We start from the raw sequence: 19,006 nt of genomic DNA, 5'->3' as shown, positions 1-19,006 counted from the left end.
TATGTATGTATGTATGTATGTATGTATGTATGTATGTATGTATGTATGTATGTATGTATGTATGTATGTATGGATGTATGGATGTATGTATGTATGTATGTATGTATGTATGTATGGATGTATGGATGTATGGATGGATGGATGGATGGATGGATGGATGGATGGATGGATTGATTGATTGATGGATGCGTACAAATTGAGAATAAGTGAAAATAAAATAGTATTTAAAAAAAATGGTGACAAAAACAGTTTGTAAGGTAATGTAGAAAACTAAAAACAAGAACGTGTCTGCATTGGTTTTTTTTCCCAGGAACTTAGCAGATGTTTGATCCATCATCTTTACCCGCTTCTTCCGTTTTGCATCATGGGGGTCACTGGTGTCCATATAAAATAAGATGGAACTTTATTGATCCCGCAGGAAATTGTTCCATCACTGTGCGAGAGGTGTGGAACACCCAGGTCTCCAGTTCATCACAAGGACACACAGAGACAAACGAGGCAAACAACCAGTCACTCTCTCACCTAGGGACAATTTAGAGTATGCTATATAAATGACTGAATGAAAGTGAATTTATTAATTAATTAGACTATTGCAATGGTTTGTTATCTGGGTGTCCAAATACTTCTTTAAAAAGTCTTCAGTTAATGCAAACTGCTGCTGCCAGTCTTAACGTAGGAAAGATCATCTCTCCAGTTTGAGCTTCTCTCCATTGGCTCCCTGTCAAATACACAATTGAATTCAAAATCTTACTTCTAACCTATAAAGCCCTCAACAACTTAGCTCCATCTTATATTACAGGTTTTATTGTTCCACATTTTCCTAGCAGAGCACTTCGCTCTTAGACTGCAGGTTTACTCGTGGTCCCTAGAGTTTCCAAAAGCAGAATGGGATAAAAGATCTTTCAGTTATCGGGCTCCTCTCTCGTGGAACCAACGTCCAGTTTCTGTCCATGAGGCTGACACATTGTCCAGTTTTAAGACTGGGGTTATATAAATAGGATTGACTTGTCATGCTGCCTTAAGCTTAGACTACTGGAGGACAAACTGACCTCAATTCCTAAAATTATTTGCTAAAATTGAATAGTTTTCATTTGATACTATTTCTATCTTAACATGTGCTTCTCGACCTGCCATTGTGTATCTGTTCCTACCAAACCCAGCCGGTCGAAGCAGATGGAGCTCGTCCTGAGCCTGGTTCTGCTAAAGGTTTCTTCCTCACGATCGAGTTTTTCCTTTCCACTGTCGCCTTCATGCTCGCTCAAGATGAGAGTTCAGCGATGGAGTTAAACTCAAAGCTGCTCCTCAGATAAATGTTAAATTATTATTTTTATATTTGGATGTTTCTGTTCAGTGCCCTGAGACGACTTCTGTTGTGACTTGGCGCTATATAAATAAACTGAACTGAATTATCAATCAACCTTTATTTATACAGGTAAATCCCATTGAGCCTCGAGGACTCATTTACAAGAGAGACCTGATTTCAACAAAGAAAGATGACAACAATGGACAACAGCAACAACAATAAGCAGTTATAAAAACTCATACTACAGTTTTGTTCTTTTTTTTTTTTTAACAAATAGGATGGCTAAAAGGAAAAAGGTAACAAAACCAAAAAAACAGCTAGATTCCAAGACAAATGTATAAAACTAAAAACAGGAACATGTCAGCATTGGACCCTGCCAGGAGTCCAACAGATTCTTAAAGCCACTTAGAGAGGTCAAGTAATTTGAGTTATTGGCCAAAACAATATCCATGTTAACAGAAGCTGCTGTATTGTTGTTTATTTAGTTATAACCTTTAAGTTTATCATCACAAAACAAACATATCTTCAAGAAATCTCCCTATAGATGGAAATAGACGTACGCTGTAATTTAGCACTGGAGAATCTGAGCTTTTACGCTGAAATTCCCGAGCCGGAAGCAGTAGTGGCTAGCTCCAGCTAGCTTAACTGTTGACTGGACACAAAAAACTGCGAAATCAAGGAGAAGGGCAGCGCCCAGAATAACAGTAAACCTCAGCAAACCCCGCAGCATCCCGTGGGGAATGGGACCCCGGGTGTACCCTCCGGGTCGTCGGACGCTGGAACAAAGGTAGGGGGCTCCTTTTTTAATCCCCAAGGTCACAACAAGAACCCTGACAGTTTTTCCTCTACATGGACATGAGTCCGTCGGGCGTGAAGTTGCTTGATGTTGTCCAGATAAAATAAAAAAAACCGTCAAGAAGCAGGTTCTGGTGGACGGGGTCCTCGTCTTGTTTTGCTGGTTCTGGTTCTGAGGCTGTTGCTTTATAAGAAACCATCCATTGAGGACCTTGGAGGACGGGAGGGGACTTTTCGTGGCCTGTGATGAGCTCCGGGCTGCTCGGGCTGGGATAAGAACGGAACACAAAGTCTGGCACCGATCGAGGCGTCTCACAAGTTTAGGAGGTTTGAGCTCCATCCTTCTCTGTGAAAATCACTGCGGGGATGTGTGAGCCTGTTTATCCGCCTCAGTGGCCTGCTGCCGCCCCGTGCAGCTAATCCAGTAATCTGGAATAGAGAGGTGGCTGCATTTTATTGTAACACCACTTCCTCCTCCTCCTCTTCCTCTTTCAGCAGTATGGATGAGCACAGTGGTTGAAAGTGTGGGCACATCTACACGTCTGCTACACAAAACCAGCCCTAAATAATCTCTGAGACTGTATGAACCCCAGTAAAGGTTGCCCTGACTCGTATCAAGTGCAGCAGATTGAATTTACTCCACTGGTTTTTAGATGCCAGGGATGCAACGTTGAACTGCGGGTCCACGCTCAACGTAAACAAAGCACCCGGCTGAATCCTGTGAACACCAAACGGAAGCTCGAGTCACAGGACCGACCTAAATTAGGTGGATTACCATGAAGCTTTGGTTATTGAGTGTTTCAGCTGTTTAATGTTGGAAGTCAGTCCAATTCAAGATGGCCACCACAGCCATCTGATCATAGAAAGTATAAAAATAACTATAATTCTATACAGTTATATATATTTACACCTCTAGATGCAGGAAGAGGGCCACCCGCATCGTGAAGGACCCCACTCACCCAGCACACACTTTTTGCCCCGCTCCCCTCAGGAAGGAGGTTGAGGAGCATTAAGTGTAGAACCACTAGACTGAGGAACAGCTTCTACCCTGAGGCTGTTAGACTCATGAATCTCTAACAGAATAATCAGTGTGAAACATCACATCATGTTGCTGCTGATCTGTTCCATGTTGCTGCTGATCTGTTCCATGTTGCTGTGCTCTTCTGCTCACACAGACTCATGTTCGTGCTGCTGTTCGGCGCATTCTTTTCATGCTATTAATTCTCAGTGTGTATTTAGTTTGTTCTTCTTAGTTCATATCTTATTACTGTTTTTCTTTTACATTTTATTGTTGGATGTAACTGGGACCCTGCGTACATAATTTCATTCCACCACATGGTGCGAACGATAATTTTACGGGTCTCTCTTGTAAATGAGTCCTGGAGGCTCAACGAGATTAACCTGTTTAAATAAAGGTTGAATGAATTCTGTCCGTTTTGCAGACGTTGAGCTAAAATGTGGCACTCGTGCGTCATCGTATGAAGTTGCAGCTCGTGTTATTTTCGAGGTTTGACCAAAATGGCTCCTTCATTTCTCAACGTAACACGATCTTGGTCTAAAACGCTGAAAGAGGACGACGATACAAATTCCTTCAAGGCCTTGGAATTAAAATGTGTAATTTCCGGTAACATCATTTGATGAATCATTGGAGAAAAAAAAAAAGATCTTTGTTTGCCTGGACATGATTACGTGATGCGTGCATTTAGAGAGAGCATTAAACTGGTATTTGTGTGTGTTTTTTAACAAACCAGTCTTGTGAGGTGTTTGCGAACAGTGTCCTCTTTGTTCACGCTGCTCGGAGGAGAGGATTAATCCGGCTAATGACCTCTAAAGTAAGGAACGGGATAAAAGCACATCTAACAGAGAGGAAGCTGTTCCTCATAATTATCAGTGTGAGCGTGATCTGCTGAGGAAATGTGTGGCTCTTAAGTGTGGAGAGATGTGGGCCTCTCTTCTTCTTCTTCTTGTGTGCTTATGCAACGTTCATGGCAGGGCTCGTGCTCTGTATCTGACAGAAGGTGGTCCTCGGGGGGGGGGGCTGTTTTTATTTGCGAACGCCCCGACTTCACCTTCTCTTAGCTCCTAATCCTCTCCGAGCACAGCTGAGATGATGGACGTCCTCGCTGCGTGGGCAGGAGACCATAGAAGAGCAGCAGATCCATCTCATCTCTCACACACAGCTGTGATCGTGTGTAATCTGTGATTTCCTTCTCAGCAGCTCCCACAGGTGGAGCACCTCTCTCCGGCTGCTGTAACACGACACGTTTCTCAACGATGCAGAGCAGATGTCGGAGCTGCTCCGTCCCGTCCGGCCTCCTGCTTCACAGATTTAGTTTGGTTTAAGTCCGTAATCTCTGTTGTGAGTGGATTATTAGCTCAGGCACGACCCTCTTTTGTTGTACTTCCCCCCCCCCAAACCTCTGCATCTCTCAGATCTGACTGTTTCTGAAGGTTTTCCAGCCTCTCGCTCTGCAGAGGGACGGCATTATATTCTTGGGCCAAACTTCAGTGCAGCATTTCCTGTTGTAGAGCCGGCCATGAGACTTCCTGTCCTCTGCTGCTGGATGTGGAGGTGCAGGAGGGGGGTGGAGAGCCGGGGAAGGAAGAGGAAAGAGAAGCATAAGCAGACTTTACTCCCTGCTGCTGTCAGCGGTGGCCACTGTGGCTACAAGTTGCTTGTTGTCAGACTTTTATCAAAGCGGACCGATGAAGTGAAAGAATGGTTCGCATCCCCTTTGTTCATCTCCGCTGATCGTCAGAGTAGAGCGGTGTAAGGAGCAGAGGAAGGTTTTAATGTCTGATGTTTGTTTTTTGTGCCTATTACAGGTCATGTCCTTCAGTTTGTTAAAGCCGCCGTGCTTCACACAGCTCTCCAAGCATGCAGTGACCGTCTCGCCCCACTCGGCAGGTACGAAGCTTTTTGTCTTTCTGCGTCCTGTCCGCTCGTCTCGGCTCCTTGATGACGATAGGAGATAAATCTCTCCTTGTCCCGTCCTTTTCCTCTCCTAGCTCTGTTCGATCCAAAAGAAACGTGCCTCGTCAGGAAGCAGGATGTTCACGGGCTCCACCAAGCTGCCACCCGCTAAAACCCCGCAGCCGGAGCGGCTGGATGAAGTTTACGCTGCCTTACGCCGAGGCTTACAGTTAGTGAACGCATCTTCAGCATCGGCTTCATCGCTTGCAGCGGGATGGCTGCCGGGTGAAATGTCCCTGAGCACACGGAGATAACGGTGATGTGTTTGTGTCGCCAGGTCGTACCTGCAGGTCCACCAGCTGGAGCTGGACAGTCTGGGTCAGCAGATCCGAGAAAACAAGAAAAACAGTCGACTGGTGAGAGCTCCTATTTGTCAAGCAGTCCGGAGGGAGTGAGCGTACTCTTCTGTGATACTGAGGGTTTTATTTTATTTATTTTTCAGGGCTCTTTGTATGAATTGGATAAGGTGAGTTTTTACCTTTTCCGGGTTTTTTAAATGAAAATCCTGTCGGGTTTTTTTTTTTTTTTTTTTTTTTGGTTAAAGCTAGAACTGACAAAATGTAAACAACTGTTTATTTGTTTGGATCCTCATTAGGGGTGCACCGATAAATCGGCCCAGATTTCCTTAATTTTTGGGAGATCGGCCGATACTTGCACGAGAAATCGATTTTACCGATTTTTTTTTGTTGTTTTTGTAGTTTTAACAAGAATCGTCTTAACTTCATTTATATTTCAGAGCACTACCTCATGACCAGTTAAAACAAGTTTGTGTTGTTTCTAGGATTTTGTTCAAGGGTTTGTTTTTCAATAAAATAATATTGGATAATTGAAGGTGCATTGTGACCTAATAACTCCTGACAGTGTCGCCTATAAAGCAAAATCAGAATTGGCAGGTCAGACTTTTTACAGATCTGTGATCGGCCATTAAACTGCAACTGGTGCGCCCCTAATCCCCATTATCCATTACCATAACGATGGCTACTCTTCCTGGGGTCCGCTGCGAGGATGATTTCCCTCCATGAGTTTGAATATAATCTGTTTTTTTATTGCAGCAAGTGAAGGCTATAGAGAGGTTTATGCGCCGTTTGGAATTTCACCTCAGCAAGGTGTGTTTATTCATGACTAAACTTATAATTAAAGAATAGACTTGTGTCATCTGTGCCAATATAGAATTAACAGATTCACTGAAAACTGTATTTTGTTCTCACTTCTGTGGACAACGTGAGCGTCGTCGGGCTCATTGTTTGGCTTTAGTGGCTCTAATTGTCTCGCTTTGAATAAATGATTTTCATCAGCAGCTTTAAAAAGCGTTTTGTTCTACGTGCAAGAATGAGAACATCTGGTGAAAACTGATCCGGATCTGCTCAGCGCTTTGCTATCCACTGCTAAATAATATACACATGCTACTTTATGTAATTACAAACACCTGACCTGTTGTTAAGCACAGCATAGAGAAGTTACGACGGTGTCTTTTTGTTGAAACCTCTGTGGTGTTTCCAGGTTGAAGAACTCTACGATGCTTACTGTATACAGCGGCGTCTGCGTGACGGAGCGAGTAAGATGGTGGCAGCGTTTAACTCCGCCACCGGCAGCAGGGAGGCCCGGGAGAGTCTGAGCGAAGCCAACAAGGGTTACAGGGAATACACCGAGGCAAGTGACTGGTCCCAGGACTGCATGCCAGCTGAAACTGAGTCTGGTTGCAGTTTGTCTACAAACATTTTTATTCCAAACTCTGAAAGGACAATTTCCAGTTTGACCTTTAATTAACATCTAACACAGACTTTCCTTTTTTTTTTTAAACAAATATTATTTGAACATTGGTGAGATTTGTTATCACACAGTTTTGTGAAAGTGTGTGCTGTCATCTGGTGCACTTGATGCGGTGGAGTTAGAGAGTTAGGGCAGCCAGCTTGGGGCCCGAAAGTCCCAGGTTCGATCCCGAGCCGTTCCCACATGTCGTGGTGTCTCTGAGCAAGACACCCAGTCCCTAATTCTGCTCCGCCTGGGTGTATCTCAGGTGCGATGGTTGCATTCGGGCCCAAAAAATCCGGCCCCAGCCCATAGCCATCATTTGCAAACCGCACCCAACCCTATGAATTAACATTAATTGCAGGTCCGACCCCCCCCCCCTCGACATTTTTAATTAAGTTTTGATTGCTTATTTAGTTAACGGTCGGCGGACATGCACGGCTGAATAAAGGGGGGCAGAAGATCAGAGCTGAGGGGGTGTTTCTCCTTCAATGACCGTCAAAGAGCATTAAACCTCTGCTGCATTCTGCATTATTCAAACATGGACCGTGCTCTGACATGTCTGCTTTGGGATCTTACCTGTTTGGGTCATCGGCCGCGCGCGTCCGCTGAGTGCAACGGCTGAACGTCCGTTTGGGCGATGGATCGCTTCCTGGCAGTACCGGTAGTCCCATCTGAAGCTTAACTGAACTTTATTTGACCTCTTTCAAGGCCGGTCAGCTCGCGGTAAAATGATTGATGTATGGCAAGCCATGTTGCCATATAATTGGATTGTCAGCTGCACGCATCCGCTGACGCAATCAAAACCCCGACAGCGACCCGGCCTGCCCATTCGGGCCGGGCCGAGCTTCGGGCCCGGGTTAGAAATAACAGCTCTAGGTTAAATGCAGAGAACTAATTTTGCCAATGTATGGGAACATACAATGATGACACCACAAAACACTTATTATTATTTAAAGCTTTAAGTTGTATAAAAAGAAAAAACATAAAGGAGTTTTAATTTAGCTTTTAAACAGACATAGTGTACTTTTTGTATAAATCTTTGTCCTATAAAGTATTAGTAGTAGTAGTAGGACTTCCAGTGACCAAGAGGGAAAACTTTGTATTTTGGAAATTACTGTAAATGTTTTCTTATAAATGCACAGTGACATATTCAATTCATCCTGATTTAAAAAAAAAAAAAAGCATTTTGTGTGCTTGTTATTATAGTTTTTGTAAAGAAATCTGAACTGGCTGTTCAAAGTTTTATAAAAACTGGAATTGGGCTAAAAATCTACAGTTGGTATATCTCCACTCGAGACATAATCTGTAAATAAAAGCAGCTCGTTTTCCAGAATAATTCAGCAGATGTTCAGCATGGTTGGAGCCACCTGTAAAAGGATGATTTTGTTGAAGTGTCAGTGAGATGAACGCGTTCGAACCCGGTCCTCTTTGTTTCTGCAGCACATGTGCTCTCTGGAGAGCGAGCTGGAAAGCCAGATGGGAGAGTTTCATGTCAAGATGAAGGGTGAATCACTCTCCGCTCTAACTTCCTATTTGCTCTTTTTATAGACCACTTCTCATTTCTTTTTATTTTATTTTTTTATGTTTTAGGCCTTGCTGGATTTGCACGACTGTGCGCTGGTGATCAGTACGAGGTAGGACGCACACCAAACACCCCTCCTCACCCTCTAGTTTTCTTTCAGCCGCTTTATCTCGGACTGTTTTTGGCCGACGTTAGGTCCTCATGCGTTACGGGCGTCAGCGCTGGAGGCTACGAGGCCGCGTGGAAGTCAGCAACAAGCAGATGTGGGACGGCGAGGAGTTTACTTTCCTGCCTTTAGTCACAGAACTTTTGTCAATCAAGGTACGAAACGTTACTTTTTTACATCAAATAAAATCTGGTAATTTTTGGAAACTAAAGTTGTGGAATAAATGCACTGTACATATTAAAGTTTGACCCATCATCATGTAAACACTGGTCTGGTTTTCATCAGGACTTAATAAGAGCAAACAGAAAGCAGTAACAGCACCTCCCGTTAAAAACACAGTAAAATATAATGGGTCAGTTAAAACTGATAATAATAATACAGTAACATCTACAATAATTAAATCAAGCTGTCAAAGTCTATTTGAATATAATTCAACTAGAGACAGGACTGTAACCGTGTCTAAGGTCTGAGCAGTTTTTTTAATGGGAAAATTAAATGTAGTTTTTTGTTTATTTGTAATTTTAAGGGAATTTGGCAGACTCAAGTTGCCTCTACTGAAATGCATTCTTGGATTTGGTTTAATAGTGACAGGACAATTCTAGGGTGGATAGATGGCGGTCCGTGTCATCTAGTGTGAAACAATTAAACAATGTTTAACAAGTAACAATGTCCAGTTTTAAGACTGGGCTTAAGTCTTTCCTTTTTGATACATCCTATAATTAGGGTTGGCTTGTGATGCTGCCTTAAGCTTTTTCATTCAACCTTTATTTAGACCGGTAAATCCCATTGAGCCTCGAGGACTCATTTACAAGAGAGACCTGATTTCATAAGAATGATGACAACAGCGACAACAATAAACGGTTATAAAAAGTCATACCAATGTTTTTTTTTTTACAAATAAGATGACAAAAAGAGTAACAAAACAGATTATAAGGCGAATGTAGAAAACTAAAAACATTAAGCTTAGACTACTAGAGGACAAATTGACCTCATTTTCTTAAATGATTTGCTAAAATTGAATTGTTTTCATTTGATTCTATTTCTATCTTAACCTCTCGACCTGCCATTGTGTATCTGTTCTTACCAAACCCAGCCGGTCGAAGCAGATGGAGCTTGTCCTGAGCCTGGTTCTGTTCCTCATGAGGGAGTTTTTCCTTTCCACTGTCGCCTTCATGCTTGCTCAAGATGAGAGTTCTGTGATGGAGTTAAACTCAAAGCAGTCTGCGCCTCAGATAAATGTCAAATTATTATTTTTAAATGTGAACGTTTCTGATGAGTTATTTTAAAAATGAATGTTTCCGTTCTGTGCCCTGAGACGACTTCTGTTGTGACTTGGCGCTTTATGAATAAACTGAATTGAATTAACGTTGAGTGTCGGGTGAGTAAGAAAGATCCGAAGACAATGAGGAGGTGGGAATTATAATAAAGCTGTGGAAAAATGAAATTCATTAAAATCACAGCTTCTATTCACCGAACTAAAATAAAGAAAACGAGACGGAACAGACCTCACTTACTGGAGCTGCGCTCAAGCTCCATTAGTCAGATACAGAATGGTAATTATGACCATTCAGGGCCAGTTTGGCTTTTTGTGAGCGTGGGCAGCCTTCTGCGTTTTGTGCTTCACAGCCAGAGTGACGTCCTGCAGCTTTAATGAACCTCGAAGGGATAAAAGTGACTCTGCCGTCCTGCTTCGCTTCTATTGAAGATCCTGATTTTAAGGCGGGTTACCATCAAGTGCTTCAAATGAGAAAACTGGTTTCATTGTGCTGCTGTCAGGAGGAGCAGCAGACTGTCCTCACCCTTCACTGCAGTGCAACGTCTGAGCTCGCAGTGCTTCACAGAGATGATCTGTATCTCAGGGGTTTGCTTGTTTTGGTCGTCAAGGTGACGGAGCTGAAGAGCCTGGCCAATCACGTGGTGGTGGGCAGCGTGTCCTGTGAAATGCTCGATCTGTTCTGCCCGCTCCCTCAGACGCTCGCCGTGGACATCAACGACCTGGGGACGGTGAAACTGAACCTGGAGGTCACCTGGAGGTCATACGCCTGCAGTACACGCACCTCTCTGATGTACAGCAACATGCGTATTAAAGAAGTCTCACTCTTCTGTTTTTTTTTCTGTTTCAGTCCGTTTGATAAGGACGACCAGGCGACATCCTGCAGTACAGTTTCCAAACGACTGCTGTCCAATCAGAGTCCTCCTGACACGCCGTCTATGCGAGAGCAGGTCTTCTATGTGAGTCCTGCAGACTTATTAATATTCAGTCACTTTGCTTGTAAATGATTTGCATACCGTGTCCAAACTCTGTAGTTGAACCTCATTTATACTCAACAGTTTATCTCACTGATTTCTGTCATCGCTGTCATTTCATTGGCTTGTTGTGTTTCAGCTGCTCCCCAGTTGTTTAGCATGTAGCTGTAGCTCTGACGTGTGCGAGGATGTTCGTAGAGGGTTGTGTGCACGTACGTGTGGTTGTGGGCTTCCCCGTGAGAGGAGGATGAATGGGAGCAGCAGAGATTTGTGTGGCGACAGCAGCATGCTGGAGCGCAGCTGTGGTCCTTGTAGATGTTTACTAGTGGTTGAGTAGAGCTCCAATATGTCCCTCCTCTCCCTCACCTTGGTGAAGAGCGTGCCTCGCTGCGGGCCCTGGCAGAGCCACTCCGTGGTGGAGGGTTTCCCCGGCGTCGCGGCGTCCTTACGTTGGGATCTCAGCCGTGCAACAGCACGGTTTATTTCATCACAGCCGGTGTGTTTAGTTTGTAGCCAAAAGAATAATCAATTAAAACAATCAAGACTTTGATTTGTCCATTAAACCTTTCGCTTTTTGAAACAAATCAGCAAAAATCTATTAATTTTATGAAAATTTGCAACAAAAAATAATTCCCCAAAGTTTGTTTTTTTGTGTTTTCTTTCTAAACCTCAACTCATTCCAGGTGTGACAGCGTTGAAATTAAAACGCTGAATACCCACAGATTAGTTCATTTAATTAGCAGCTATGCAGATTAAATCATAACCTGTTTGTCTTCTTCACACGTCTTCACTTGGCCTTTGTTTGAAACAAAGACCAACTTCTTATCGCACTTGTTCCACCAGGGTCAGTTTTTTTGTCTTCGGTACACAAGTCGTCCCTAAAAGTAAAGTTATCACAATTTTAAATTTAAATCAAGTGTTGCTTTAAAATGTAATCTGCCAACGTTAATCTAGCTGAAGTGTTAGCTTGTGTTATTTCACAGCTGCAGTGTAGGAAGTGTAAGAATCACGCAGAGGAGAAACGCTTGAACAGGTCCCTCATTATGAGATAGTTCTTTAAATACAACGTTTAAAACGTGCTGCGTGTTCAATTAACGTTCCTTGAAGGGAGGTCACTCGCCGTCTTTCACGACACACACATAAACTGAAATCGTCTTTTGATGAAAAATGTTGCTTATGGTACGTGTTGGTAATGACCCTCAGCTACTACCACACCAAGTTTGAGCTCTAAATCTGTAAAACCGACTGTTGTAGTCATTTTAAGGGTTGACTAAGGTCAGCCATCTTTATTTGGCTGAATATGATTGACTTATTGATGCACATCCAATGATAATTTGCTGAGTTTCATTAAAATCTCTTGTTTCATGAGATATTTTGCTAACACTATAGACCAGGGGTCTGCAACCTGCGGCTCAGTGGCCACATGTGGCTCCTTGGACCCACTGCAGCGGCTCTTTCAGGTTTTGACCAAAACTAAAATAAAACTGAATTTAATTAAATTATTACCAACAATGAAAATGGACAGTTTTAGCAGATTTCCTGTGGAAAGTACAAATACTCCAGCTTTTGTAAAACAAATGAACTACGTCATGCTAGTAGTTTGTTAGCTACTTTATTAAGTCAACTTCCAGTCTCACGGCGCGATCGTTCTCTCAAAACCACCAGAATGTTTTGGAATATCTTTGAGACGAGCCGCTGAGGAGGAATATGGTGAATAACTTTGATAACGCTAAGATTAAAACACAAAAAACAAAGTCAAAGTAAACAAAAGTATTTATTTTCCTTTAAAAATAAATACCAACACGCTGGCCTAATGTTATACAGTCTTTTAACGTTATGTTTTAAGTAGTATACTTAATTCTTCAACAATTAAGAGAACTCACATCGGCCTGCAGAGTTCAGCGTTTAAATTTTTATAAAATGGTTAAAGATTGTATATTTTTTCTTTCTTTGCGTGAATTTTGTCTTTTGTATTAAAATGTAAAAATATCAATAAATGTTAATAATAGTTAGACATTTTAAATTTTATAATATCACCCCCACTGGCTGGAAAAGCCGTCTCCAACAAACTTGTAGTGGCCCGTGGACCACCAGTTGACAGAACACAGTTGTAGCAGGTTGTGACTCCGGACGTTGTAATTAATTCATTTCAATTCAATTCAGTTTATTTATATAGCAACAAATCACAATTAGTAAGCAAAGTGGCAAACATGTCTCTTTTTAATCACAAAGGTTGCAGACCCCTGCTACAGCCAAACACATTAATATACAGTATGTTGGTTAATATATGTGTTAATGTAACATTTTAAAGTCTAAAAAATGTCTTAAATTCTGTTGGTCAGCCGACCATTGGCATCATGCGAATTAAAAAACAAGAATTTATACGTGAATTATGTTGAATATAATTTATCAGCAGGAGTGGAATCACAAAAATGACTCTTGAATCTAAAAATGATAAACATTGTTTACGTGAAGTTTTGAAACCTGCTAAAATGTTTTTTATCATCCTGCTGTTTGAGTCTGACCCAGCTGATGTGCAGTTTAGTTCTACATGAACCAGATCCGTTAAACTCCGTTCCACATCGTGTTATATTTCGTTTATCGTCTCAGTCTGTGCCCGCTCTTTCAAGATAACCTACATGTTGATGCGATGCCCTGCTGTTTGCTAACTGCGGCCATTTTCCACTCGGTCTGCAGTCCCTGCTGAAGCGTCAGGGGGAAATGGAGAACGGAACGGTTTGGTCCAACTCCTCTGAGTCATCGGACGACTCCTCCAGCCCGGCGCTGGCTCATCAGAGGCTGACGGCCTCCAACGCGCTGCAGACTGCTCCCACCACTCAGCTGTCGCTCGCACCGCACAAGTCCAGCGTGTCAACGCCGTCGCTCTCGTCCAACCAGGAGGAGGACGAGTCAGAAGGCGGAGATGTTTTCGCTCAGGCAGAAGCGGTGGCAAACGGCCATTTGCAGACCTCCTGCTCAGACTGTGCTGCGACTGACGGGACATCTGCTCAATCGGAGGACACCTCTGAAGCCTCCTGCCCTGACAGGACCTCTGGAGCTGCGGCGTTGTTGGTGGAGGACGGCGACGCGTCGGCTGCAGACGCACAAGACGAGCCGTGCGAAGAGTCGTCGGCAGACAATCAACAGGCCGAAGCAGAAGACGGCACAGCTGAAGGTGCAGACCAGGAGGAACCAAACAAACTGTATCAGTCTGTCCAGGAGCTAAAACAACCAGAGGCGGCGCCGACGGTGAGCTGAAACCACACCCAACACGTCCACGCGATGCTCCGTGCGTTAAACTTCCTGCTCGCTGTTCTCCTCAGGTTCCTTTTCCCACTTCAGCCAGTTTCAGTCAGGAAGTGGAGACGGCCCTCGAGAGTTTCGACTTCCTTAACAGCTCTGATCTCGATGAGGGCGACGAAGAGGAAGACGGACGACAGCAGGAGGACGAGGGAGAAAAAGAAGAGCGGGGTGGAACACTCCAAGATCAAAATGAAACTAAAGAGGAGGAGAAAATAGAAGAACCTAAGGTGGAGAACTTGTACTCTGAGGGGAGGTCAGTGTCAGAAAGTACTTCCTGTTCTGCATTTTTCTAATGGTTTTACATCGACTGCCAGACAATTAGCCTGAGTTAACCGTCAATCAAAATGTCTGATACCAGAATAAACACAAGTCAGTGAAGGTAAAAACAAAACCGCTTCAGTCACACACACCTGTTGCTGAAACACCTGGAATTTTCCTTCACCATCTGGTCTAAACTTTACTTTATTAAAAGTAATTCGTAGGAATGCCGAATCAGCTTTCCCCACTGTGTTCTTGTTTTTGACAACCACTGCGTCTGCATGCTTTGCGTCGTTTTAGCTATTCGTATATCAAAAAGCTCGTTTAGGAGATGGATGCTATGACTTTTTTTTGTCGTTTTAAAATTTTCATTACAAAACATTTCCTCCAAAATACATTAAGATCGTCACAGATCTCTTTGAAATCTTCAGCGTACTGCCTCTGTTTTAGCCTTTTAGTTTTACTGTTCTGCTACTTCTAGATTTTAGCTAACCTTCAATGCTTTTATCTAGCATTTTGATAATTTTAATGCCTTTTGTTACTTTAGCATTTAGCTACTTTTAAATTTTAGAAAGCCTTTTGCTACTTTTAGCTAGCCCATTGGTACGTCTAGCTTTTAGCTATCCTGTGACTGCTTTTAGCTAACCTTTTAATACTTTTATAAAACATTTTTTACTCTAGTATTTAGCTAACCTTTTAATACTTTTATAAAACATTTTTACTCTAGTATTTAGCTAACCTTTTACAAAGCCTTTTTTACTTCAGCGTTTAGGCGGCCTTTTGTAGCTTTTAGCCGGCCTTTGGCGGCTTTAAGCTAATCTTTTGAGTATCAACTAGCTTGTGGCCACTTTTAGCTAATGTGTAAAAATATTGTTACTTTAGCATTTAGCTACTCTTTTGCTGCTTTTAAATTTTAGAAAGCCTTTATGCTGCTTTTAGCTATCCCTTTGGTACATCTAGCTTTTAACTAGCCTGTGACTGCTTTTAGCTAACCTTTTAATAATTTTATAAAACATTTATTTACTCTAGCTTTTAGCTGGCCTTTGGCGGCTTTAAGCTAATCTTTCGAGTCTTGACTAGCTTGTGGCCACTTTTAGCTTATCTTTGAATACTTGTGTAAAAATATTGTTACTTTAGCATTTAGCTAACCTTTTGCTACTTTGATTTAAACAGTTGTTTTGCTACTTTTAGCTAGTTTTATTTAACTTTAGGTTTTAACTAGCGTTTTGCTGCTTTGAGGTTTTAGCTAGCCTCTTTGTACTTTTCACTTAGCCTTTGGCAGCTTTTAGCTAGTGTTTTGATATTTCATACAGGATTTTTTTTACTTTGGTAGTATTTGCGACTTTTAGCTAGTCTCGCTACCTTAGCTGTTAGCCATTTGCCAATTTAAGCTCCTTTTCTGGCTATTTCAGGTTTTAAATAGCCTTTTGCTAGCTAGCCTTTTGCTAATTTTAGTGTTTCGCTACCCCTTTAATACTTCAAGATAGCCTTTTGCTACTTTTTGCTAGCGTTAGGTTACTCTCAACTTTTAGCTAGTGCTCTGCTTCTGTTTTACCGCTGTAGTTTATCAACTTCGACAGAACGCTCTAGTCTCCATCTGGTTGTGTAACGAGTTGTTGCATCACCTGGGCGGACGTTCTCAGTAAGCACGACTTCCACATGTCGAGCTTCTGACCGACCCTGCTGCTCATAATTACATTCGACATTAAATCACATCAGCGTGGGCCGAGCAGTGATGAATCTGAAGGGCAGAGTTTTCAAAGATAAAGACTGAATTGTGGAGGAATCTGGCCAAATACAGACACTTGTTGAAAACTGAGGAACAAGATGAACTTTCCAACTGTCACGTCCTCACGTCAGTGTTTGTCTGTCAGCAGTGACGAAGAGGAGGCAGACGGTCTGCAGTTCCTTATGGAGGCTCCGGAAGGATTCAGGAACTCGGATGAAGATTGTTTCTCTGAATCACAGGTAAGAACGCTGCTGTTTCTGCCGTTTCGTCACTTTCTGTTAAAAACTTTGAGTTCAATCCGTTTTGTCTCTCAAAGGACTCGAGCGCCGACGATGAGCGGGATCTGGGTCCAGTGGAAATCCCAGAGGACGAAGATGAGCGAAGCGAGGAAAAAGGAGACGAACACGGTGAGACAAACGTGTTGGTGAACTGACGTATTGGCTGTTGGTCCGCCTGCGGGGGTACGAGGTTTGTTTTGACCCGTTTTTGCTTTTTCAGGGGAGGAACCCTCACACGATCAGCAGGAGCCTCCTTTCACTCCCAGCTAGTCGACTTCTGCTGTTTTTATTGACTCAGTTGATCCATTTCGATGTTCTGGTGCCATCTCTCTCCCACACTGCAGACACGGAGGCCTTTCGGATGTTCCACTCACTGCTCAGACAAACAAACTCCTCCGTCTCGCTGGAGTTTGTGCTCGTTTTTGCCTTGTTTACTGAGAAATATAAAGCCGGAGGGTCGTGCAGCTGGCTGAAAACGCACACTCCGTCTCATCGCCTGCGTTAAGAAGTGGGACATGGCGTACGTTTACACGTTCACACACTGTTCCTGTCATGTTAAAAGCCCGTGTCCCAAACATTTCAGGAACAGATCCAAGCGGCCTTGTGTTAGCATTTAGTGTGCTTTTTTTTTTTAAGAAATTTTTTGGAATTATATAATTTCTTCCTTTTTTCAGTCTACAGAAAAAACCCAAGTTGCTTTAGGTTTTCTAAAATCGCAGTATTTATGGCTATATAAAAAACCTGAAGTCATAATTTTCAGTATTAAATCAGCTCAAAGCTCCTTTATGGTCACTGACGAGAGCATGTGATGTTTACGGCTCCACCAGGAATGTACCCCAAAAAAACAAAACAAACAAAAAAAATCTTTGTCCTTAAAACATCCGTTTCATTTCTACGACGGAACTTTAGGGCCACGCTTAGGAAAAAATAAATAACTAAAAGCCATAAAATTACAAGAATAAAGTCTTAATATTACGAGAATAAAGTTGTACTTTTTTTTTTCCACGAGTCAGATCCACAATGCAACCTGTCAATCAGTCCAGTAGGTGTCAGCAAATGCTCCTTACCTGCAGAGCTGCGCTGCAGACCATCAGAGCGTACCACCTTACTGCAAGCAGGTTCAAAGTCCTGATACTGATAATAATCTGATGCTGATGTGCTCACAGATTAACTATCCTTATTTGTAAAACCAATACCAAAGTATAACTTAACAAGTTGCTCAACATTCTTCATTTTACCACAGTTCAAATGCTGTAAACCTGCTTTATCATGTCAGAGTTCGGATAATATTATGACTCGTTTAGCTTAAGATTGGTCATTTGCTGACACGCCTACTGGATTGATTGACAGGTTGAGTCGTGGAAAAATATTAACTAGAGCTGTTAAAAAAAAAAAAAAAAAGTCTTGTACGACTTTATTCTTGTAATATTAAGACTTTATTCGCGTAATTTTATGGCTTTAAAAACTTCTTTCTTAGCATGGCCCTAAAGCTCCGTCGTACATTTCAACGTCCAAGCTGAATTATATAAACGAGGAGGACCACAGATTTCTTCTTTTTTAACAAAGTGTGGAAGTATGTTTCAACCTGCATGTGTAGCCGTCTCATGCTGCCAGCATGTCTGTGATTATCAAAAAGAAAAAAGATCAATTTCAGTGTGTAAGCTAAGCTCTGCTCCAAAAAAAGCCACTCGGTCTGTAACTGTGTGTAAAAGCTGCCTCTCAGGGGGCGCGGTCGTCTTTCATTGTTGTTTTTTCTTTTAAAAGCCTCTTCACTCAGAAAGTGCCTCAAGATGACGGAGATGTTTCGGTTTTAACGCCACGGCAGGAAAGGCTCCGCTGGACGATGACAGTGTTTATTTTCTGAATCACTTTAAGAGTGTGCAAAATAAAAGAGATATTTACCGTTTCATATCAAGAATTGTATATGTCCTGAAATGTTCAAATGTTTATGTTCTGAAATGTTTAAACTTTATAAAGATTTCTTTAAAAGCAGCGTGTGTTTTACTTACCAGGTGTTTCGTGTAAAGCGGTAAACTTTAAATTTAGTTACATTATTGTTTAAATCTTTCGACCATTCATTCAACCTTTATTTAGACAAGTAAATCCCATTGAGCCTCGAGGACTCATTTACATTAAAAGCTGGAAAGCCTTTATCTGTTTTAGCTCGACAATAAACAACTGTGTCATCAGCATAGAAATGTATGGATGCATCAGGAATGTTTTGACCTAGATTGTAAAGAGGGTGGGTCCTAAGACTGAGCCTTGTGGTACACCATTGTTGACTGTTAAATAACTGGAGGAAGTACCATTATGTTGTCCGGTCAGAGATAGTTAGAGAACCAACCAATGGTGTGTTCTGAGAAACTGATTTCTGAGAGTTTATGACACAAGATGTTCTGATCCACAGTGTCAAAAGTTTTAGACAGGTCTAAGAAAAGTGCAGCACAATAATCCTTAGCATCCAGTGCTTCAACAACGTCATTAAGAACCTTCAGTGAAGCAGTGGTTGTGCTGTGTTGTTTCCTGAAACCCAAAGACCATACTTAAATGTTAGCTGCAGCTTTTCTAAAAAAAAACTACATTTAGACACTTAATGGGAAAATCTTTTATTTGTATTAATTCCACAGCAGTGCATTGAATTATGACATTTTAGCAGAATAAATAAAAAAAATAAAACTG

The 19,006-nt window shown here is 42.2% G+C and overlaps 1 protein-coding gene and 1 long non-coding RNA gene across 2 annotated transcripts; both read left to right on the top strand.

Moving 5' to 3' along the window:
- Positions 1-1,927: 1,927 nt before the first annotated feature.
- On the top strand, positions 1,928-5,137 carry LOC119422382. Its single transcript, XR_005187421.1, has 3 exons — positions 1,928-2,090; positions 4,925-5,006; positions 5,108-5,137. It is a non-coding gene; the product is annotated as an uncharacterized LOC119422382 (long non-coding RNA).
- Positions 4,928-16,691, top strand: LOC119425320 (rho family-interacting cell polarization regulator 1). Its single transcript, XM_037692843.1, has 16 exons — positions 4,928-5,002; positions 5,108-5,241; positions 5,350-5,428; positions 5,515-5,538; positions 6,125-6,178; positions 6,573-6,722; positions 8,265-8,328; positions 8,415-8,458; positions 8,542-8,667; positions 10,397-10,545; positions 10,636-10,744; positions 13,457-14,008; positions 14,083-14,315; positions 16,195-16,288; positions 16,366-16,456; positions 16,548-16,691. Exons 1-16 carry the CDS (start codon positions 4,928-4,930, stop codon positions 16,595-16,597), a joined length of 2,028 nt encoding a protein of 675 aa, XP_037548771.1. The 3' UTR covers positions 16,598-16,691.
- The last annotated feature ends 2,315 nt before the right edge of the window (positions 16,692-19,006 follow it).

The sequence above is a fragment of the Nematolebias whitei genome, chromosome 2 (genome assembly GCF_014905685.2).
Source record: "Nematolebias whitei isolate Nwh7 chromosome 2, NemWhi1, whole genome shotgun sequence".
In the NCBI taxonomy this organism is placed as follows: Eukaryota; Metazoa; Chordata; class Actinopteri; order Cyprinodontiformes; family Rivulidae; genus Nematolebias; species Nematolebias whitei.
Note: the sequence above shows the minus strand (reverse complement) of the source record. Positions and strands in the feature narration are given on the sequence as shown.

Excerpts from the sequence above, each read along its gene's own strand:
- LOC119425320 (XM_037692843.1), top strand. The coding sequence starts at position 4,928 with ATGTCCTTCAGTTTGTTAAAGCCGCCGTGCTTCACACAGCTCTCCAAG. Across the intron at positions 8,459-8,541 it reads GCGCTGGTGATCAGTACGAG|GTCCTCATGCGTTACGGGCG; the intron begins GTAGGACGCACA and ends GGCCGACGTTAG. Across the intron at positions 16,289-16,365 it reads ATTGTTTCTCTGAATCACAG|GACTCGAGCGCCGACGATGA; the intron begins GTAAGAACGCTG and ends TGTCTCTCAAAG.